Source organism: Lactuca serriola, chromosome 4 (assembly GCF_051521515.1).
Source record: "Lactuca serriola cultivar US96UC23 chromosome 4, Lser_US96UC23_V15, whole genome shotgun sequence".
Classification (NCBI taxonomy): domain Eukaryota; kingdom Viridiplantae; phylum Streptophyta; class Magnoliopsida; order Asterales; family Asteraceae; genus Lactuca; species Lactuca serriola.
In genome coordinates this window covers 279,230,777-279,256,080 of record NC_136411.1, presented here as the reverse complement: position 1 = coordinate 279,256,080, position 25,304 = coordinate 279,230,777, and the positions used below count along the sequence as shown (strand labels likewise).

Sequence of the window (25,304 nt, the reverse complement as noted above, 5' to 3'; positions counted from 1 at the left end):
AAGAAGTCAGAAAATAAGGCATTGATTTCATCCCAATCAACATTTCAAAACAACTCATCGATCAAGCTTCCTTCGACTGCATCCTTGACAAGGTCTACGAGCGTGAATGGAAACTCAATCTCCATGATTTCTCTAACAATAACCCTAACGCAACAATCAATGACCCTCTCTCAGCCTCCTACGACATTGAAATAATCCCAGATCTTGCAATGGAAAATCGCCATCAAATCTAGCAATGGAAAATCTCCATCATATCCCCTGTTGTTGCTGTAATCGTGGATTCAAATAAATATTTTTTGGAGTTGATGTTTCATCGTTCTTTTGCTGATAAGGGTGAGATAAATTAGGGTGAGAACGGATGCAAGTGTATTGAAGAAACCCCGATGGTGAAGCAAGAAACTAGTATGTATGTGTGAAATTTTTAAGCTTGTGATTAAAATTTGAAACTGAATTTTATATACAATCACAAATATAAAAAAAACCCTGAAACTAGTGTGTATGTGTGTGAAATGTTTGTGGGGTTTGAAGAAAAAGGAGTGGGTGGTCTATGACATACATCGGAGGATGGGATACGCCAGAGATGTTTTAGGCCTCTAGGAGAGAGAGAGAGAGAGAGAGAGAGAGAGAGAGAGAGAGAGACTCATTTTCTTCTTGTTATTATTATTATTATTATTATTGAAATTTTAATAAAAACACAACCTATACTAAAAACACAACCTATACTAAAAAAACACCCTAATAAAAAAAAAGTCAACAATGTCTTTTTATATTGAAGTTTATGTACCTAACTTTTTGTTTTTCTTTAATTTACGTGCCTTCTTTTTATTTTTATTTTATTTACTTTTTATTTTTCTTTTCTTTTTCATTTTATGCTTGAATATTAATATTTTTTTTGGAGTAATTAAAACATATATATATATATATATATATATATATATATATATATATATATATATATATATATATATATAAATTAAATATAAATGATTAATTATTTATTTTTAATTAATATAGATTAATAACATATATATATATATATATATATATTTGTATATTATTTAATAATTAAATATAAATTAATGCATAAAAACAAAAATATGATGCAAAAAACAATAGCATTAGCAATCCTTCATGAATACATAAATGCATAATTCAAGAGAAAATTAATACCCTCTAACAATCCTCTATAGTTATAAAAGGTGTTTCAGGATTGTAAGGTTTCAGTTGTCTATAAAGTTCTAGACGTGACATGAACATAGTTTCCCATCCAGCTGCACATGAGGCTTTGTGGCGGATCCAGAAAGCTGAAATGGTAGGTAGCGGACAATCTCCTTCTAATTGTACCATCACATAATGATTACCATATACAAGTGAAATCGTAATAACGCGATGGTACAAAAATTCTTCTGGGCCTTTCCAAAGAGGAAAGAAAGTGAGAGAGCCTTGGTTGGTTAAAAAAGTAAGGACTACACCAAATCTGTTGGCAATGAGGATACCTGTTTCAGGCATAAGTAACCAGTATCTTTTAGGTGCCGGTGATTCTAAGAAGTTCAACGAAGTATATAGTTCACCGATTCCATCAGTGAAAACTCTAGCATATGCATCGTACGAACTCAATAACTCGTCTAGTAGTTGACGTCGAACATAGAGCCAGTCATTCTCGCCATACCCAAGACAAACAAATATTGCTCGAAATCCACAGTTTCCATCCCCCTCTACATCTTGTATATGTGTGATGTAAGGATGAAACATCACTTGGATTTCATCTATTAGTCGATGATTGTAGCATGATTGAGGCTCTTCCTTCAAGTCTGGAATTTCATTCAAGTCTGGCTCTTCCTTCAAGTCTGGAATTTCATTCAAGTCTGGCTTCTTTTAAGTCTGGAATTTCATTCAAGTCTGGAATTGTGGTTATGTATGAACTATGTCTTGCCGGTTCCCTATTGTTCAACTCAACAAATTTTGGCATGGTTGAAAAGCTGCGTCTTCTAGGATCTTGATTGATAGAATCAGTTTGTTTTTGTTTTTGTTTCTTCAAACTTGGTCGTCCACGTGTATTTTTTTGAATTACAGGTTCTCTAATGTGTGTTTTACTAGGCTGGAATATATCTAGTAGCTTTCTCATCATGCTTTTTTTTCACAGCTTCCGGTTGCTTATTGTAGGTTTCTTTAAACATTTCAAATTTACCATCACCACATATATCTTCATTTTCCATAGGAATTGATGGTGAAATTTTAAGCTTTCTCCAGAATACATCTATCGATTCCAATGGAATACACTCACCTGCATTGAAATATCATTAATATATAAACAACCAATATATAACTTAAATTAAAAAAATAATTGTCAAATGTACCCACCGGAGTTCAAGTACGCTGATAGCATGCAAGCACATGGTAAACCACAACTATTTTGTAGTTTACAACCACAGTTTGAAGAGTCAACTTGATGTACCCGTTGAAGTTCCTCTACAAGCATATCTACAGCTTTAAGTGAAACATTACCCCGCAATAAGTCGAAACACGAAAATTTGTGTTCGTGTTTGGAGACAATCATGCTCTTTTCAAAACTCTCATTTATTGCAGTAAGTTGAGACTTCACAAACCGATCAATAGCACCAACAAATTTAGCTAAAGAATAATTTTTTCTTGTAAGTACTTCTTTAACACTGAATGTTGGCCCTCAACTCTGCTACTAGTTCGTTGTCCAAAGTTCAGATGTTCATCAATCCAAACAGAGACAAACATTTCCTTATACTTGTTTAACCAAACATCGTCCAAATATTGTAAGACATCTGGATTTATATAAATGTTATTTATACATAAAAAGCCTTCTAAGTTTATAAACAAGTAATTAAAAAATAAGTAGCATTGTACCTTGATGTTCTCTTAACATTGACTGCAGTTTTCTGTAGTTTTTAGTGTATGATGTCCATGTTGGAGACTCAAAAAGTATACTCCACATAGCACGAAAGGATTTCCACTCAGCTTTCAATGGGATTAGCGCCTTACAATGCTTTCTAATATTTTCGGTAATGTGCCATCGACAAAGTAAGCGAGTTGCATAAGGGAAAACTTGTTGGCATGCATTCACCAATGCCAATTCTCTGTCCGTCACTATAACGCGTGGTTGCATGCACTTTTCTAGTGTCAACCTTAGACACGTTAACACCCACTTATAGCTTTCCTCCTTTTCGTTAATGATAAAGGCAAAAGCAATGCTAAATGTCTTGTTGGTTGAAGTTACTCCAACAATCTCAACAAAAGGCATAGCATATTTGTTTGTTTTGTATGTTGCATCAATAATCAAAACGTATGGAAATGCTTGCCATATATCTAACGACAGAGGATGAATGAAAAACAGGTTTTCCAATTCATTTGAAATATTATTTATGGAAAACTCGATAACAAATTTTTTATCATTCAAAATTCCCATAAGAACCTATATTGAAATATCGTTAATTAATAAAAATTCAATATATAAATTATATGTAAAATATACTTGTTGAAATATTATACCTGCATCGGAGTTTTTCCATCGTTCTGGGACGAGCGAAGCTTGTATTGTGCATTGTATATGGTTTTGAGTATAGAAACATTATTCTCATCATGCTCTTTTAGTATCGAGAGTATGTTGCGTGGTTCAACATTCTGACTTGTCAAGTCGGCCACCAACTTTTTTTCGTTTTCTTTCAACCGTTTAGCATAAGCATGTCCTTCCATATGTTGTGCAGGTGGATGGTTATGTTGATCACATTTCACTCTCAACGTCCAACCATCAAATTGTTTTATATACGAACCTACCAATTTAAATGGACAATTGATTTTTTTTTTTTTGTGCCAGAATTTTTACTTGTTGCTTTAATTTTGTATTCACCACCACGATCACAAATAAGTGTGACATAAGACACCACACCGCTTTCATTTGTCTTTGATCTTCTTCTCACGATGACATAACCAAGTGAAAATGCTTTGTTTTGGACACATCCCATCAACTCATTTAGAGAATAGAACACCTAAAATTCAAATAATCTCTGTTAATAACTAGTGAACATTACAATGATTAAAAAAAATTAATATCATGATAAGTATCATACCCGTTTGGTGAAAAACGGTGATATCCCCATAAAGAATTCATTGCCTTCATTTAAGTTTTCCTCGTAAAAATTCGCCATCTTTTTCGTAAAACTATGAACATAACAAAAAATTGTTAAAAAAAGTAAAATAATATAAAATAACTGATTATATATATATATATATATATATATATATATATATATATATATATATATATATATATATATATATATATATATATATAAAGCAACCAAAAGGCAATAATTAAACATAAATATGTATTTGAGTTTTTCCAACAGCTACCGACGCATAACTTGAAATATCCACTTACAAAACTAATTTATTTAAAGGTTAGCCCACTAGTTATTGTACAGCCCATTTACCCAATTAAAACCCTAAAAACGTTAGAACATTTTCACTTTCATTTGCAGTTTGCTGTGAAAGAGCAACAACATCGCCCACATCTAAAAGAGCAACAACGTCGCCTCATCTGCCGGAGCATAGCAACCGCCGAAGATCGATGCCACCGGAGCACACCAGAGCGTCGCCAACACAAAATACACCATCCATCGATCCGTCTCATTAAACGGTTTCTCTTTTCCGGCAGCGAAGATCTAGGCGATGCTCGCGTCGACGATGACTACCATCTCTCTCTCTCTCTCGACGTTTTATACTTTTCCGGCGGTAGTGCCACTAGCCGTCAGCGATGATGACGGTGGTTGGACTGAAATAACCAAAATTATATTTTAAATCTTGAAATAATATGCAAAGTTAGAAATTTTACCTAAACTGTATTAGATGGTTAGATTAATGTTGATCTATCTTTTTATAATAAAATATAAGTTGTTATTAGTTATATCTGATATTAATGTGGTTTTATTATATATACAATTTACAAGATGTCAAACACAGTTTACTAAGTTTGAGATACAATTTACTAAGTTTGAATTTTTTGAGGTCTTCAATATACCTAGTAAATAGGGTGTTTTTTAGAAAAAATAGTTTGACTTTTAAGGTAGCTGCTAAATAAACAACCCATATACACCTCATTTTAAAAGTCAAACTATTTTTTCTAAAAAAACACCCTATTTACTAGGTATATTGAAGACCTCAAAAAATTCAAACTTAGTAAATTGTATCTCAAACTTAGTAACCTGTGTTTGACATCTTATAAATTGTATATATAATAAAACCACATTAATATCAGATATAACTAATAACAACTTATATTTTATTATAAAAAAATAAATCAACATTAATCTAACCATCTAATACAGTTTAGGTAAAAATTTTTAAGTTTTTTTGGACCAGAATCACAAAAATTTCTTGATTTCAGATCTTTAATGTTTCTAAACTTTTTGGATGCTTGAAAGTTTTTTAGAAACCATATGACCCAATTATGAAGTTTTGTCTTTTGAAAACTTTTTTGAGCCATTTTGAATGTTTAAGAACAAGACATCTCGTCCTCATTGATTTTAATAAACATTGTGTTTTTTTTGCTAGGTGTTACTAAAATTTTGATAATATTGGACCCCGATTTAATTTTTGTCTGGATCTAACACCGGTACTAGTCGTTGTTAGTTAGGGAAAGAAAATAAACTCCGTTGATTGATCAAAACATCATCGCATTCATGAAGATACAACAACTACTCTACTGACTAAAAACATACATACGTGATTAGTCTTTATCCTTTAGATACATGTTTGTTTCTAAAACCTATATATCAAAACTAAGGCAAACTAGAAATCAGAGTTTTAAATCCTCATCGTGTCAGTTCATTAAGATATCTTTCAGCAATGGCAGCATGAGTTGCAGCTCCAACAGGAAGCACATCTTCATCGATCATGAAATACGGGGAATGTCCGGTGTGTGTGGAACCCAATGTCTCATTCATTATCCCAATATAGAAGAACGCTGCAGGGACTGCCTCAGAGTAGAATGAGAAGTCCTCAGCACCCATCATTGGCGGCACCACCATGAAACTCGCCGGACCGACAAGCTCCATCGCCACCTTTCTCACATGTTCGTACATCCTCTCATCATTGACTGTTGGTGGATATATCGTCGACTCTTTCTTGAAGAAATCCACTGTTGCCGAGCATCTAAAAACACTTGCCTGCTGTACAATCACCTGCTCCATCCACGTGAAATAACTTAGTTGGTGTCTTTCAAGGAAGCTACTTGGGAAGAGTACAAAATAAATTAATTAAAGCAAAATTTAAAAATAGTACGACTTATCATGAAGAGAAAATTTGTTTATTACGATCTAACAAAAACAATCATACATAACTTATCGAACTAAGGTTGCGTTTACTTTTTCTCTGTTACGTGTCGTTTGGGTAAAATGATGTCTAAAACTATTTGAACAAATGATAACACGTTTGGTGAAAATAAAATGGAAAACTAAATAAATGTAAATTATAGAAAAATTAGGATTTAATGGCCAAAGTCTCGGTTCTCTCTTTATGTTAAAAGAAAAGAAAAATAATAATCAGTTATATTATAGACTGATAAAAAAAACATGTAATATCCTTGGTAAATAAAAGAAATAAAAAACACCATGGTGACAACTAACCTCTTCGATTCTTTGAATAAGTTGGTAAAAACTAGTATTTGAAAACGCTCTTAAGGTTCCTTTCAAAACAACGGAATCGGGCATCACGTTAAGGTCATCACCGCCATCAAAGGTTGTAACAGACACAACCTGGGAATCGAGGGGATTTGCTTCTCGTGATACGATCCCTTGCAAACTTATGACAGTTGCAGAGGCAGCCAAAACTGGATTAACAGATCCAGTTTTGGCCTGGATAATTGCTTTAAAGAAGCCACAGCCTGCCAAAAGTGGGCCGGGCCTTGACCCGATCACACCAGTCTCGTGTTGGTGTGAAACATGAGCCGCAAAGATTGCCTCGACATTTTCAAGAGCACCATCGGCCATCATCTTTTTGGCACCATTACCGGCTTCTTCCGCTGGTTGAAAGATAAGTACGACAGTCCCCTATTAAGAAAACATCAAATTAATGAATGTAGTGGGGTGTTTAATGTATCATAGTTCTGTTTTGAAGTTAGCCATTCCCTTGAAGTACCCTTCATTTTCAATGACAAAAGAAAAGGTACTAAATTCAACGATTCCCCAAATATTTATGAAAACTATACTATAAAGTTATTGTCGGGCCCAAGATCCCACATGGTTGGTGTATGTGTTCCTACTTTTTTAATCTTTGTGGTTAGTCTGAAAACTAATCATTATTATTATTAATTTTCTGTGTTAACTTCGTAAAAACTAACAGACTATATATCTGAAACTACTTTCGCTCTTAATAGAGTTTTTTAAAGGTTTTAACTTCATTTTTCAGTTCCTCTTATTATGAAATTATTATACCATCAGCAAATTAATAATTATATGAATGCCACGTGTATAATAAACAAGACGACAAAAAACTTAATAAAAATGCCACGTATACACTAAACATACAAAACTAAAAAAACATAAAAAAGAAGTCATGACAGGGAGAAACTTCCAAAACCCCACGTGTGTTTTGTCTTTTCGTGCGCTTCTTGGGCCTTTTCTTCATTTTAGAATTCGTGATTAGTCGTATTTTGTTGAGTTTTTCTGTATTTAGATATCACTAGTGGGTTGAAAGTTTGTTCTGTTTTTGTAGAAAGTGAAAACGAAAATATGGAGACATGTGACAATGATAATGTAGGATGTGGTGAACGGTGGGTCCATTTATTATTGTAATAATAATAATAACAATAATAATAATAATAATAATAATAATAATAATTATTGATTAATTAATTAGTGATTAATTAAGAAGGCGTGTCAACATTTTGTAACCGGTTACGTTTTATAATACAATTGAGTGGCTTTGACCCTAAAAAAGATGAGTAATGGGCTAAAATGCGTGTTTTAGGCATTAACATTAAAAAAGATATTTACCAAATAGTCTTAAGATATTTTACAAAATAGTCTTTGATCATGATTTTAACAAAATTAATTTGTTCTTTTACTATACAAACACTCATCCCAACATTTTTATACATGATTTTTAGGAATTTTATGGACGTATCAATTAAAAATTGGACTAATAATGTCCAGAATTTCCAAACAGAATATTTAAAGACATTAAAAACTCATTTAACATACAATAAAGAAGAAAAAGGAAAGAAACCCAACCTTTAAAAGATGCTCTCGAGACTTCAAGATCTTGGCAGCTCCAAGAAGCATCGTTACATGTGCGTCATGGCCGCAAGCGTGCATTTTCCCGGGAACTTTGCTTTTATGCTCCCATTCCACCGCTTCCTGTTTTATTAATTTGACATGTGCTTTAAGAAAATATTACATTTAGCATTCTGAGAAATATATATTTAAAATTTGAAGTAGTTGTCATAAAATTTATACTTTCGGTTCTAAGGAAAATAAGAAAAGGAGAAAAAATCTCAACCTGAATAGGCAGCGCATCCATATCAGCTCTGAGGGCGACGAACGGAGCTTCACCTGTGCCGATAGTAGCTCTGATTCCGGTGATCGCCAACGGAAACCGGTAACCAATTTCCATCTTCTGCAACTCGTTTCTAATGAGTTTACTCGTCTCAAACTCCTGGAACGCCAGCTCTGGGTTTTCATGTATTTTTCTCCTCAACGACTTCAACCACTGTACGTTCTCCGGTCGTTTCGCCATCGACAAAATCTCCTCAGAGCAAGCCTCCGACCATACCCTGCATGAATCGGAAGGCGTTTGTAGTAGTCTGTGAGGTGGGAAAACGAACAAAGTTGTGTTTCTCAAGGATTCGGTATCACTGATTTGGAAAGAAGTAGGTTCCAGGTATGAATAGCCATGGTTGTTGCCGGAAAACGCGGCAGCAGCGACAGTGGAAAGGGAGAGAAAGAAGATGATACGGTGCTCCATTTGTAATTTGTTGAAGAGAGAAGGAAGAGGGTGGTTGCCTTAAAAGAGAGAGAGAGAGAGAGAGAGAGAGAGAGAGAGAGAGAGAGAGAGAGAGAGAGAGAGAGAGAGAGAGAGATTTAACATGTGTAGATATTAAAAGCGTATTAGTACAACAAGCGTATGAAGCACGTGTGATAATTGGTTGGTTTTGTCGTCTTCAGTTTTGGGAATATGAATCGTCCTTTGTCCGCATTTTTAAGACCATATTCTAAATACATAAAATTTCATATAGCTTTGCCAAATTTTATAATTTAAGAATTTCTATAAAAATATCACATCATAAGTCCTTAGGAAACAACCAAACGGAAAGGAATGGAGGAGACCAAAGGGCATGACAAAAATGGAGCAGAGAACTGGACAGAGGTACGACGACAAAGGCAATTGGTGCTTCCTAAGGACTTATGCTGTGATATTTTCGTTATGTTTATGAATCACAACATTCTTCTTCAAACTCAAGATTGAACGGAGATATCACAACATTCTTCGTGACAAATATTCCAGTTGGGACCTACGACATGGAGCTTCGTTCGGTTTTTCAGGGATTTGGTAAAGTGGTGGATGCATACGTGGCGATGAAGAAATATTTGAGCAGCTCCAATTTTACTTTCGTTCGATTCACTGGGATAAAAGATCCAAAGATATTTGAAGAAAGAATTGGGAAGGTGAAATGTTGTAATTGCATTCTTTAAGGTGAACGTGGCCAAATTTATGCGAAAGTCAAGATCTAAAGTACCCCTGCACACTTTGAGGCCTCAAAACGGAATTAAGAACATCAGGATTGGTGATGGTAACCGAGTCAGAGATAATAGATCTTTCGCTGATGTTGTTAGAGGGTTAAGTAAAACACATCAGACAAACCATTCCCTAAGTATCATTTATCTCAAGCAGTTCTTAGATGATGACAATGGCTTTCTGGAAGAACATCTGTCTAATCTCCCCTTAATAATAGACGCTAAAGGTATGGCCGACATTAGTGTTCACTATCTTGGGGCTATGGGAGCCATGTTGGAGTTTGAGTCGTCTATGCAGGCTAAACAATTCATGTAAAATTGCATTTCATGGAGTAAATGGTTTAAGTGGATAAAACTTGATAGACTTGATAAAATCATATTTGAGAGGCTTGCTTGGATCAAGATTGTGGGTCTCTCCCTCAAGTTGTGGGACGTCGAAAACTGCACCACGATCGGGAATTACTTTGGTAAGACGATTGAAACAACAGAAAATTTTCAGGACTGCTCCGATTGATCTAAAGTGAAAATTTGCATTCTAACGACCTCCAGGAAGAAAATTAATGAGGAAGTCACAATCATGGAGGGGGGGGGGGGCGGATGCTTACGAAGTGGGGGTAGTTGACTTTGAAGAAGATTGGCAACCATTTAAAAATAAAAAGAGGAACATGTTTATGAACCAGAGCAGAAGATTGATCGTGTTTCGGACACCTGGATACCTAGGAATGTAGATGATGATCTTGAAGACAACGAGATATTGTCGGAATGCGATTTCTGAAAAGACGATAACTGTGATATGAACGATCAATCATCGGCGAGGGATGTCAAAAAAAAATCATCTGAGCTGGCGGGCGATGTCGGAGAAAATCTCGATGCATTGGTGGAAGATGAACTGTCTTGCATAAACGTAGTTACTGGTGGCGTAAGGATTCTTAAAGAAGGAACAAAAAAGTCGCAAGAAGTAAATGATGTTGGTAATACCTATGTGTTCGGTCAACATGTTGATAATATGAATATTTATTGTGAAGGTGGACCATCTGAGTGCCTAATAAGTGTTGGCCCAAATTCATTACTCGAGGAAGTCACTGTTGGGAGCCCCAATCTCAAATCAAGCAAATAAAGATGCAACCACATACGGAGTTGGAGGTTCTGCTGGTAAGAGAAGAAGAATTCATAAAGGGACTTCGATCCTGTCTCCATTCTCAGCTCCAAATATACCTACTTATTTGGCAGGGATCTTGCAACCCCCATCCCCATCTATGAATCTTCCATGGATCTTAATAAAACTATTCCCTCATCTGAATCTACAGACAGTGGCTCGTTGGAGGTCGAGGTTGATGGGTTTTGAGCATTACATCAATCCTATGGTGCACATGCAAACCCTAAAGCTCTGGAGCTAGTTTATCTAGTTGTACATGCAATAATCGAACTAATAAACCCTAGATCTAGCATACTATAATCGAAATTAACATATGAATAGGGTTAGGAATATTACCTTTATTGTTATGTAGCAATAACAATCACAAACCTCCTTGATTCTGACTTCTGAAAGCCTAGTGCCTCAAGTGTTGCACCTCTAATAGCAATAAGGATGAACAAGAGATAAAGGATAAGGCACAAAAATCATCCTAGGGTTCTCTCAAAACGTTAGGGACGATTTTGGTGGCCTAAAGGGTTCCTTTTATAGTTCAACTTCTAGGGTTATCAACTTGGAAACCCTAATCTAGTTGCTTAGTCCTTAAGCAGCCCAAAGATCCTTCCAGAAGGCCCTTTGGATGATTGCTATATGGACTCTCATATAGAATTCGTCCACTGCTTCCTTATGGATCCTAAGCCCAACTTTGTAAATATCTTATAATTACAGTATCGGTCCCCTTTATTTAATTAATTTCTTTTGACCACAAAATTAATTCTAAATTAATTCTTGATCAATATTAATTAAAAAATATGATTTCTATTTTAATATATTATTCACATAATATATTAATAAATCATAATTAATCCTTTTTTTTAATCCCAAATTCATCCTATCAGTTGCTGTGGTGAAGGCAACCCAAATGGACCATGCTCATAATCGGGTCAAGTACATACCAAAATAGTTATGGGCTTAGACACTTAATCCAACAATCTCCCACTTGGATAAGTCTAATAACTATTTTGCAAATACGACTTCATAATCCGATTAGCAATCGTAGCTTTTAAAAGCCGTTGTCAACTTTGATCTTATCAGTAACTCGTCCTTTAGATAAGGGGTCATATATTCCTACATTCTAGATATCATATAGACATAAGACATGGATTTTTAATCATTCTCTCTGTCTATGTGTTGTTTCCCGATTTCTTTATGACGACTAACAACAGACTACAATTGAACACATCAACTTAGTCCACACTTGGCCAAGCGCTTAGGGTGTCATAACTAAATCATTGAGGGGCCCACATATATCGCTTTTATCCCACACTGGGTAAAAGTAATAGATAAAATTCGACTCAAATGCTCGCTTGTACCTACTCATCAAATCACACACAACAATATGTTTTATAACACCAAGTTACTGGTGCGTTTACATATTATCAATGTGCAACCGACTTGTAAATTAAAACTCACATGTCTCCGTTTCAAGAATATAAGATATTATCGTCTCACAATCACCCATGATAAAATCCATGAAGTGATTCACGTGAGCGTGAGTTTAATCCCATACTCAAATCTTATTTTAGGAGCACTTTGCTATGTCTAAAATGCTTCGGACAATCTACAATCAGATTCATGACAGTCTTGCCTCAATACCTACTTCCAAAGTATGATCGACTGTGGATGGTTTGAATAATCTTATTATCGGGAAGTCAAAACATGCGAAGTGAAACACAAGAATAATCGACCCCAATATAGCCTCAAACTCTTGAGTATAAATAAAACACCTTTTATTTAATCACCATATCGATTATACAGTATTCATTGTATAATATTTCAGATAATCAACTTAATACTTGAATTATAACAATAGTTGTCCCATGCTACAAGCATGCACACTATGTGTACCTATGGTCCTTACTTTGTGAAATAGATTAATTGAACACATTTCCAATGATACTCATTTCACAACTCCTAATCCTTATCATAAGTGTAAGAATACCAAATTCTTGCCATTATTAGGATATGTTAGATTCTAACATTTTATGCAACGATCATTTCGTAATGTCACAGCACCAAAGCCACCAAGACTTTTCCAATGATATTACAAAGTTCTCTATTGGAGATTGTTACAAGGCAATTCCATAGATATGAAGCCTCACATTTAAAGTACATTCATTTGAACATCCTTCTTGCATAAAAGCTTCTAATCTAGACATAGATTCTTGATATCCAACTCCCAGTATGGAAACATTTCCATATTTTCCATATAACAACTCATTATTATTAGAATTATATCTAATCATAATAATGTCGTTATGGTCCATTCGTTACTATACTTCTAACTGCCCACAAGTGACCAATCCTTGGCGAACCTTAGATTGTCCTTGACAGTTGTTTAACTATTTTATTCATATCCGGCTCTGGTCCTTTTCCCTCTTAATGCCCTAGGCATTTGGAAAATTTAGAATGGTCAAATATTACAGCATATGTAATCGATCCTATACCAGAAGCGTATGGGACGCGATTCATGAACAAACGTGATACTTTACTAGTTTCTTGCTATAATATTGCCATATATAGAATTCTTTTAAGTTGAACCTTTTCAACATAACATCCACATATGTCCTTTGACTAAATTTGATTAAAATTTCTCGATCGAAGATTTTAGATTTTGAAATGAAGTATAATATTCTCTCCCTTAATTATAGCAAAACAACTGTTCAACCCCTACAACTTTGCAAAGTGAAAATTTTTTTTCTATAATTAATATTGCTAACTTGCAACACTTAAAATAATAATCATGCTCCCACTAATATGATAATTATATCCATATCAGCATAACATTTATGCTCCCATTAGCTTTGACACGTATTCAGAAAACAGTTGCACTTCTAGAAATGAATACTTATTGACTTCCAAAGTTCATATTTCTAATACGATATGCTTCGATAAACCTTTATCTAAGCTTCTCAAACTCATACACCTTTCCTTTTCTTAGATAGCTCATATGTATGTCTAAACTAATTCAGAACTTATCACAATAAGTCCTAAATGTTTAGACTAATTGCCAAATCTCACAATTTGAACTATGAATAGGGATGCAGTAATCATAATCGAATTTGAGAACGCAAATATCACAATTGCTATCTCCTTAAAATCTCTCTTAGTGAAAATGTTTTCTCACAATCTTTTTCATGAAATGGAGAGAAACCTTATGACACTTAGATTTTATGGTGTATGTGCTCCTATCATCAATAGTATTCGTTCTAAATAATCTTTTATCAAAAATTCATTTTAAGATTATTCGTTCTAAATAATCTTTTATCAAAAAGTCATTTTTGATGCTTATCGTCTCTAAATTGACTAGCTCGGATCTACGGGCGTTACAATTATCTCCCCCTTAGGATGATTATGTCCTGGAATCATCAACGGAAATAGGACTTGTATAATGATTCCATACGTTATCTTTCCATCCTAAGTAATAACCGTAATATATATATGTTTCTTCGAACGAGTATCTAACTCTTGGATTTCTTGACCGCATTCGATGCTCAATCTTGCATCTACTCTTCGTACTATGTTGGACTTTCAATCGTAACCTACAAGTTACAAAATAAATCCTTATTGAGGACTCCTTCTTCTTCTTAGGATAAGTACTTTTCTTTATCTATTGTAACAGACCGATGGATCATGCTCTAATGATCTCTCATCGTATGATGCAACGCTTAGACTCAAGTCTCTTAGAGTCAAATTCTAGAATGGAATATACCTTCCTTCATATTCTAATGTGATATAATCGGATTTTAGCATGTAGCATTTCTAGCTACTAACTTCTTTAACAATGAGTGCGATACAATTGATCGCTTTGATTTCAATCTTCCGGCTTAAGTCAGATGCTACATCGAACTTGGTTCTCCGAACCACATAACAAACTCATCGTAGTCGGACTCAATTTGATATGACCACTAGGGTTAGAATATCAATCATCTTCTTATTCATTACCAAAACAATGGTAATGACATACTTGAATAAAAACGGAATCAATCACTAGCTTCTTGGTAACCTTTTGACTTTCCCTGATCCAAGCGTGAGTCTTGTGCTTCCAGTAGTATAGATCTCTACTACTATTCACACCTACTCATACTCGTCCCAAGTATTATCTCGCAGTCCCCAAGTCCTAAACTCACAAAACAATTTAACACATATGAATGTGTCCAATTAATCATACAAATTTTCCTAGACTCTACTAGGACTTCTTCCATGCGCATCTTCACTCATCAATTCTACTTCAACTCGGTTGGTGATGGAAATTCCAAACGATGGGACAACTTCAAGAATTAGACCAATCGTTCCATCATCCTTCCAATCGATGGTGTACTTCAGACGTACCGTACTCCTTTAAACGTACTGTTATTTTATAAGACATAAACTAAAGGCAAGATACCACCTTCGATATCTTCCGATAGGTGTCATTCAATACATCAGATAACAAAACTAGGGTTTATATTAATTCTTGAAACTATTACACAAAAGTTCAAGTTCACCCTATACTATGCCTCTAATATGCTACACCATAAGTTACTATTCACATTGTTACTTCATAATTTGATCTTTGGATATGAAATCCTTATTCCTGATTCCTCGCGTTATTGCCTGCTTCGTCAAAGATCATTTAAAATGCTCCTGCCTTTGGCTGTGGCAATGCATTTGGTCTTGCTCCTTCGTTCTTCTTCGGGCAGTCCCTAGATAAACTCCCTTCTTCTTGGCATTCAAAGCACACCCTCTTTTTGGATACACACTTGTTGGTGTAAAGCCATGTCTTTCCACATTTGTAACAAGTCACGTCTTCTTCGCATCTCTCATAATGCTTCAGTGGTACATTTGGCTTTGTAGCTTCTTCCCTCTTTGGGCAGTCTTGCTTGAAGTGCCCGTCCTCATTACATCCGTAACATACCCTTTCGTTGAATGGACATTCGTCGACGCAATGACCATGCTTTCCACACTTAAAACGTGTCACCTCCTTGCCACTTTTTCTATAGTTTTTCTTTTTGCATTTCCCGCACCATTTTTATTTACCTCCTCTTTTTCTAGATTTTGAGAACATGTTGCTCTTGTCAGACCTTGAAGACCCCTCAAACTTCCTCTTCTTGCCAACTTCAACCTTGTTGGCGATACTACCGTTGATAACCTCTTCGACTGCCTTAGCAACCCCGATAGTTATCTCAAGAGTAGGTGCCTGGCGTACTGGCACAATAAGTTCGTCCTTACTTTGTTGAAGTAAATGTTTTGTCTCTTGCATCTGTTGATCCAACATCGTCCGTACCATTGCTTGTACTCTTGCCATCGTGATTGGCTCAGATGCAGCTGTTATTTCTGATGCACTCTCAATCACATGTGGCTCAGGCTGCAGGTTATCGTTTCCCAATCCATTTTGCGTGCTTTCCATTTCGATCTATACACCAAATTAGGTGAATTTAGATCTCTATTTCAATAGATGTTCAAATCATCATTATCACTCTGAAACGTTTACATGCTAGTTCTAATATCGTAGTCGTACGCTTAGAATCCTAAACACATAAGGTTTCCAGATCCGGTCGACAACAGACCATAGATCCGAACAAACAATATCATATATGGCAAACATATAACATTTAGCACATAACAACATTTTAGGCATCTTTCCTAAAATATACTAGTTCTCGTGTCTTTAATTAAATATTAGTCAATAATTAATTAAGAATTAATTTTGTGGCTAAAAGAGATTAATTAAACTTAGGGGACTGAAGTTGTAATTATAAGATAATTATAATTGGGCTATGGATCACCTAATAATATATAGGTTGGACGAATTCTATGGGAAGCCCATTAGAAATCATCCAAGGGATATGTTAAAGGAGTCCATGGGCTGCTTAGGGCTTAAGCAGTCAGATTAGGGTTTCTAGTTGAAAACCCTAATAGCCTACATGTATATAAAGGGCCCCTATGCCCCAAAAACGTGTACAACTGATTCTCTAGGGTTTCTAGTCATTTTTGGCAGCCTCCTTTCTTCTCCTCTTCATCCAAGTTGCATATGGTGTTTGTGACTCCATTAGAGGTGCAGCACTTGAGGCACTAAGCTTTCTAAAGCCAATCAAAGCAAGGAATTGATTGTTATCGTAATATAACAATCAAAGGTAATTCTCTAAACCCTAATTCAGTTTATTATATGTTAGATCTAGGGTTTATGGCTTTTGATTCAAAGCATGTACAATAGAGAAACCTAGATCCAAGCGTTAGGGTTTGTATGAGCACATATGATTGTTTCTTATGCATAAAACCCATCAGTGGTATCAGAGCCTTGATTGGTTTCAGTTGTATGTGATGCTTAACTGTTTTGTTTGCTAAAAATCGAGTTTTTGGCCTCTGCCCGACTCAACTCGGCGAGTCAGTATCTGGACTCGGCGAGTTCGAGCGTCAGACAGAGGGTATTTAGGGATTTAGCTGCTGTTTTGACTTGGATTTAATGCCTAATTCGTTTTAAACTAATAAAATACGATTTTTATTGTTTCCAAAAGATTATCCTTGCCAAAATACAAGATAATTGTCAATTAATTAGATAATAACTTCCTTATATGATTAAAGATTGATTATTTGTATTAATTGGGTAACTTATCTTGTAAGAAATTGAAATTAGGTCAAATATAGATAATCACCAAATTAATTGTTTAATTTATGTTATTTGTTATTTGATCCCTTATGTTTTGAAGAAGTTTCTAAACTTGCCCTCAAGTTTTGGAGTTTAAATTTTGATTAAAAGGTTTAATTTTGAAACATTTAAATTCTAAACCCTAATGTTTTGAAATGTTTCAAAACTTGCCCTCAAGTTTTGAAATTTAAAAATTAAAAGTTTAATTTTGAAATGTTAAATTCTAAAACCGTAATAATTTGAAAAGTTCAAATCACACACTTATGGTTTTATTAATTAATTAAAGTGTATAATTAAAAGTGATTTAATAAATCCATAAAGTTTTGGTTTACATTTAATTAAATTAAAAGTATAATTGACTAAGTTAAACCACATAGTATTTTAAAAGTGTAAAATACACCCTATACTATATATAACATTAAAAGTCTAATATTGTATATATGTATGAGTAAATAGTCAGTCTTACCGTTAGTAGGACTCATTCACGAAGCTGGTCTATAAGGGTTGTTTAAGGAATTTACCTATAAAATGGCGATTGAATGGGTATCCACTCTTACCCACCGCACTCTTGACTAGTGGAGGGTCGTTAGCCGAACGGGTAGGATAGGACATAAACCTTCCATTATAAGTATAATGAAGTAGAAAGTAACTAAATGCTTTTTCAAATTCCCAAATCATAGTTACTTTAGGAAAAATGTGAAATTGTATGTTAATCCATAGAATTACACTTCGTACCCTTGTCAAATGTTAGTGGAGCGTGTGTGGTTAACCGGCACACTAATTTGGGGATGACATTGGTAGCGACGGGTGACTCGATGTTTGTCATAGATCAATGGAGCCTGTGTGGCTAACCGACACATTGATTAGGTGATAGTAGCATTGGGTGCACCACGTGATTCATATGGTTATTCACACCTTATTTGTGATCCTCGGCATCCCAGTCACAAATAGAAGGGCATAATCGAGATTAAACATGCCATTGAAGAGTTCAATGAATCTCAAAAGATCTTGGAGTTTCAATTCATTTAAAACTTAAACTTCCTTTTCGTTTTTCATGGTGGAAATTGGTAAATCATCATTTACCTACCTTCAAATATTCTGCAACTAGATTACGACATCCCTCTTCTAAGTTGTAGAATATTGTGTTGGATCCTAGCCTTAATAACTCATTTGGGTGTTTATTAAGGACTCAATCAACTTAACTTGAACTTTCTCCCGTTTTGTAGATGTCTAGTTCTGACAATGATGGTCTTCCCAAATCCCATGGAACAAGTTTTCCAAATGAAGATGACGTTCCGAGATACGATCAAGGAAACGAGAGTCATGCTTCACTTCCTCCACCTCCTCTAATTGTTCTCCCTAGCCCACAAAATAGAAGATTTGAAAAGTTCAAGCTCACTCAAGCCCTTTTGGCAAGTAAACATGAATATGGGAAACCTGTGTGTGCACACGTCTTAGTGATGAAGTCACACAATGATAGGTTAAACATGTTGGGTGTCAAGATTTCAAGTGAGTTGGCTGTTGACTGGGTTCTTCAGTCACTTCCTGAATCATATAGTGAGTTCGTAAGAGAGTACTATATGATGGACCACGACGTGACCCTTATTGATCTCACCTATTTGCTTATAGCTGCTGAATCAGCAATGATTTGGCGTGCTAATCAAGCAAATTTGTCTGGTGAATCAAACTCCCAAAACTTCAATGGAAACTGGCAACATTGGAAGTACAGAAAGAGTAAAGTCTGTGATTGTCCGATGTGCTATGCCAAAGAAGTCCATTTGCTTTTATTGCCAAGAGAAGGGGCATTGGAAACGAAGCTGCCCTATTTACCTGAGAGATCTAAGAGATGGGAGAGTCAAGAGACTCAAGATGTATGGCTTTACTTTAGGTAAAATCCATTATCTAACTTTTTTAAGTTCCTATTGTAGATTCTTAATACATGATGTGATAAGATTACATTTTGATGTTTTGTAGGATCGAAGAAAAGAGAGGAAGCTTAAGGGAAGAAGTGAGCTGAATCTAATCGTGAAGAAATGGATTTCGATCGCATTACTTGAAGACTGGATTCTTGAGCTACTACTTGGAGTTAGAATAGATTGTTAAGAAATATGTAATAACATAGTTTTTCAACTGAATTGCATTGTAAGGACAAATTTTTTCCGTAATAAAATGAATTTTGATTTTATCTTATTTATTTATCCTTGCAATGGCATGTATGAAAAAAATTGATGTTTGAATGTTTCTATTATTAGCAATAATGGATTTGATTCTTAATTATGTTATTTGTGGAAATGTCAAAAGTTTACCAAATAGGGAGAGTTTCTCATCGCCCAAGTTTCAAGTGGATAGAAACTTGGAATCATGCAACGTGTATTGTATGATGAATGAAAAAAAACTTTCACATTTGGGAAACTTAGACTAATTCTTTGACAAAGTGTCAATTGAAGGACTAAGAGATCGAGTACACTAGGTCGTACGTTGATCAAGTCTACCACAAGAGTGACAAAGATATTTGTCATGATTTACTAAAGTTTAGTAAATATGGTTATACTTATAAGATTGAGTATAATTTTGAGTTAACTGAAAGAGTTTCAATCAATAGCAGAACGAATAAGAAGAATCAAGAAGGCAGAAAGATAAAAATTTCTCCATTCTAAGAAGAAGGGAGAGTACCTTTTATTGTGTTTTATGATGAAGTCTTAATGATTAAGAACCATATCTCAATTGATTCTCTAAGTGAGTCTTAGTGCATTTACATGTCAAAGAAGAGGAATCGAGAATTGTAGAAATGGTTAAATCAAAGAGTCAATCATACGTCGTTCCAATATCAAGTCTTAGGGTCATACTCCAAGATTGTGATATTAAGTGAAAAGTCTTACGTAGGTTTATAACACTCATCAAATGTGGAATTTGGAAAAGTTTTCTCATTCTTGCACATTTGAAATTGGTAAGTTTTGTTGTCTTGGATAAGACAAAGACCAACTAGGACCAATTATGTGAAGTGTTTTGTCTTGATAAGAACTACACTAACTCTTGAATATTTTCTTTGTCAAGAAATGTTTCTTGACAAGAGAATCTTATATGTCAAGAAGTCAGTGGGAGTCTTATTGGTCTTGAAAGGTTTTAAGAACAAATCAAGAATAAACCTTATCGATCATCACTAGCACACGACTTGAGGTTTACAACCTATCGTGTTGACACTATTTTGTTTCTGTGCCATTCCAATTGAGTTAATTGTGTATGTGAGTTCTATGGGTTCTCATTTGAATGCATACTAGCGCCTTAGTCGATGGAAAGTACATTGATATGTAAGGACAAGTTACTAAACTACTTGGAAGACATGGTGGGCACTTGTGTTACCATAAGGCAAGAAATCAAGATTAAGAAAGTTCAGTCCATATGAGTTTGGATTTGTCGCAAACCTTGGTTTTAGCAAATTCACATGGATAGGAACTCATACACCATAAAATCTAAGTGTCATAAGATTCCCTCCTTCATGAAAATGAATGTGAGGAAATGCTTTCACTAAGAGAGATCTTAAGAAGATAGCAATTGTGAAAATTGTATTCTCAAATTCGATTATGGTTACGGCATCCCTTTCCATAGTTCGAATTGTGAGATTTGGCAATTAGTTTGAACATTTGGAACTTAGTAACATAAGTTCTAAATTGTTTAAGCACACATATGAGCTATCTAAGGAAAAGGTGTATAAGTTTAAGAAGCTTAGATAAAGGCTTATCGAAGCATCTGGTATTAGAAATATGAATTTCAGAAATTCAATAGACATTGTTTTCTGGAAGTTCATTTGTTTTCTAAATACATGTCAAAGCTAGTGGGAGCATAAGTGTTATGCTTATACGATAATCATGATAGTGGGAGCATAAGTGTTATGCTTGTATGATTATTATGGCGAGTATTGCAAGTTAGCAATATTAATTATAGAAAAACAAAGATTCAATTTGCAAAGTTGCATGGGTTGAAAAGTTATTTTGCTATAATTAAGGGAAAGAATATTATACTTAGTTTCAAAATCTAAAGCTTAGATTGAGAAATTTTAATATTTTTAGTCAAAGGATACATAGTGTGTTCTCAAATTTCGATTATGATTACGGCATCCCTCTTCATAGTTCAAATTGTGAGAATGTGACACAAAATATTATGGCAGAAGATTGATAAAGTATCATAACTTTATGTAAGACATTATGCATCGTGTCCCATACGCTTCAGGTATAGGATCGATTGCAAATGCTATAATATTTGTCCATTCTAAAATTTTCCAAATGTCTAGCACATTAAGAGGGAAAAAGGCCTAGGATCGGTTTTGACTAAAATAATTAAACAACTATCAAAGGACGATCCAAAGTTCGCTGAGGTTTGGTCGCTTGCGAGTAGTTGGAAGTATGGTATTGGATGAACCATATTGACATTATTATGAATAGATAAGATTCTGTTAAGAGTGAGTTGTCATATGGCAAATATGGAAATGTTTCCATATTGGGAGTTGGATGTTGAGAGTCTATGTCTAGATTAGAAACTTTTATGCAAGAAGGATGTTCAAAGGAATGCACTTTGAATGTGAGACTTCACGTCTATGGAACTGTCTTGTAACAATTTCTGATAGAGTACTTTGTAATTTCATTGGCCAAGTCTTGGTGACTTTTGTGCTATGACATTACGAAAGGATCATTGCATATAATGTTAGAATCTAACATATTCTATTAATGGCAAGAATGTTGTATTCTTACAATAACGATAAGGATTGGGAATTGTGAAATGAGCATCATTGGAAAAGTTTTTCAATTGATCTATTTCACAAAGTAAGGACCATAGGAAACAAAGTGTGCATGCTTGGAGCATGGGACAATTGTTGTTGTAATTCAAGTAATGAGTTAATTATTCGAAGCATTAAATGATAAATAATGAGTAATCGATATGGTGGATAAATAGAAGTGTTTTATTTACTCTCACAAGTTCGGGGTCATATAAGATTAAGTATTATTGTTATGCTCAGTTTGCATGTTTTGACTTCCAGAATAACAAGGTTATTCGAACATCCACAGTCGGTCGTACGTTGGAAGTAAGTATGAAGGAAGACTGTCATGAAGAGTCTGTAGATTGTCTGAAAGGTTTAGACATAGCACAAGTTTGATGTAGAGTTCATGAGTGCTTTGATAAGATTAGAGTATTGGATTAAAACCCACGCTCACTTGGATCACTTCATGGATTTATCACGAGTGATTAGTGAGACGATAATATTGTATATTCTTGAAACCGAGACGTGTGAGTTGTTATTTGTTGGTCAGTTACACATTGATGATAAGTAAACGCACCAGTAACTTGGTGTTATAAAACTTATTGTTGTGTGTGATTCGATCAGTGAATGCAAGCAAGCATATGAGTCAAATTTTATCCATTCCTTTTACCCCAAGTGGGATAAAAGTGATATATATGGGCCTCTCGATGATTTAGTGATGACACCTAAGCGCTTGGCCAAGCCGGGACTAAGTTGATGTGTTCAATTGTAGTCTGTTATCAGTCATCATAAATCGGAAGTCGGGAAACAGTATAGAGAGAATGATTAAAATTCATGTCTTATGTCTATACAATATCTTGAGAATGGAGGAATATATGATCCCTTATCTAAAGGACATGCGTATCTGATAAGATCAGAGTTGACAACGGCTTTTGAAAGCTACGATTGTTGATCAGGTTCTGAAGTTATACGGAAATAGTTATTAGACTTATCCAAGTGGGAGACTGTTGGATTAGTGTCTATGTCCATAACTATTTTGGTATGTACTTGACCTGATTATGAGCGTGGTCCTTTTGGGTTGCCTTCACCATAGCAATATGTAGGATGAATTAAGCAGAGAAAGGTTTAAATATGATTTATTAATATATTATAAGAATAATATATTAAAGGAAAAATCATATTGTTTAATTTAATATTAGTTAAGAATTAATTAAGAATTAATTTTATGGCTAAAAGAGATTAATTAAACTTAGGGGACTAAAGTTGTAATTATAAGATAATTATAATTGGGCTATGGATCACCTAATAATATATAGGTTGGACGAATTCTATGGGAAGCCCATTAGATATCATCCAAGGGATATGTTAAAAGGAGTCCATGAGCTGCTTAGGGCTTAAGCAGTCAGATTAAGGTTTCCTAGTTGAAAACCCTAGTAGCCTACATGTGTATAAAGGGCTCCTATGCCCCAAAAATGTGTACAACTGATTCTCTAGGGTTTCTAGTCGTTTTGGGCAGCCTCCTTTCTTCTCCTCTTCATCCAAGTTGCATATGGTGTTTGTGACTCCGTTAGAGGTGCAGCACTTGAGGCACTAAGCTTTCTAAAGCCAATCAAAGCAAGGAATTGATTGTTATCGTAATATAACAATCAAAAGTAATTCTCTAAACCCTAATTTAGTTTATTATATGTTAGATCTAGGGTTTATGGCTTTGGATTCAAAGCATGTACAATAGAGAAACCTAGATCCAAGCATTAGGGTTTGTATGAGCATATAGGATTGTTTCTTATGCATAAAACCCATCAATTTCTGATGCACTCTCAATCACATGTGGCTCAGGCTGCGGGTTATCGTTTCCCAATCCATTTTGCGTGCTTGCCATTTCGATCTATACACCAAATTAGGTGAATTTAGATCTCTATTTCAATAGACGTTCAAATCATCATTATCACTCTGAAATGTTTACATGCTAGTTCTAATATCGTAGTCGTACGCTTAGAATCCTAAACACATAAGGTTTCCAGATCCGGTCGGCAACAGACCATAGATCCGAACAAACAATATCATATATGGAAGACATATAACATTTAGCACATAACAACATTTTAGGCATCTTTCCTAAAATACACTAGTGCTCGTGTCTATAATATGGCAGACATTCATCTCACAATCTTCACTTAGCATTCTATGTTTAAGTCTAGAAATCCTACAAATTCCTAGTTCTCTTAAACTAATGCTCTGATACCAACTATGACATCCCTAATTTCACGGCCAGAAAAGACCGATTTGTTTACACTTTGTTTTAAAATCAGAGTAATCATTTAAAGAAAACTGTTGCAGAATTCATTCCCAAAATAAAATGTGATAAGAATTTATCACAGCATTTCTTTAAAGAAATATATTTTCATTAAATACCAAAATCTCGGGATGTTATGTTTCGATATAGACCAAAAGCATAAACAATATGAAATAGACTTTACAACAATTATTTATAACTACTGTTCTATAATCCAAAATCTCTCGTCTTGTCAACCAACTTATGCTCTTGTGCCAATACCTGTAACTCAAAGGAAACTGAGTGGGTCAGGCTTGGGAGCCTGGTGAGCATATAGGGTTTTCAACCCATAATATTATGTCATATATATATATATATATATATATATATATATATATATATATATATATATATATTATAATTCACAAACTCATACAATTTCACCATATATAAGCAACTCTTACCCCACCCCGTCGATCCCCCACAACGACATGATCTATACTCTCATATCTAAAATTTACCTCCTTACCTAATCCATACTCCCAGACTAATAACAAATAACTATGTCTTAAACCATATCTACCATAGTTTTTCTCGTTTATCAACAATATCATTTTCGAGACCCCTCTCGCAATACATGTCAATGGGTTTTTAGAGTACACCGATGAACATTAAGTTCACAACACCTACAAGTTGCG

General features: G+C 34.7%; 2 protein-coding genes across 2 annotated transcripts; both read right to left on the bottom strand.

The window, feature by feature from the left end:
- Positions 1-2,093: 2,093 nt before the first annotated feature.
- LOC145099374 (PKS-NRPS hybrid synthetase cheA-like) lies at positions 2,094-4,175 on the bottom strand. The gene is made up of 6 exons (XM_079036964.1): positions 4,098-4,175; positions 3,854-4,016; positions 3,520-3,800; positions 2,878-3,442; positions 2,404-2,631; positions 2,094-2,284 (listed from the first exon to the last, which is right to left on the bottom strand). The coding sequence occupies exons 1-6, from the start codon at positions 4,173-4,175 to the stop codon at positions 2,094-2,096; spliced, it is 1,506 nt and encodes a 501-aa protein (XP_078893090.1).
- A 1,510-nt stretch (positions 4,176-5,685) lies between these two features.
- Positions 5,686-9,044, bottom strand: LOC145097065 (IAA-amino acid hydrolase ILR1-like 6). The gene is made up of 4 exons (XM_079034557.1): positions 8,527-9,044; positions 8,259-8,384; positions 6,654-7,076; positions 5,686-6,209 (listed from the first exon to the last, which is right to left on the bottom strand). Exons 1-4 carry the CDS (start codon positions 8,989-8,991, stop codon positions 5,841-5,843), a joined length of 1,383 nt encoding a protein of 460 aa, XP_078890683.1. The 5' UTR covers positions 8,992-9,044; the 3' UTR covers positions 5,686-5,840.
- Between the last annotated feature and the right edge of the window lie 16,260 nt (positions 9,045-25,304).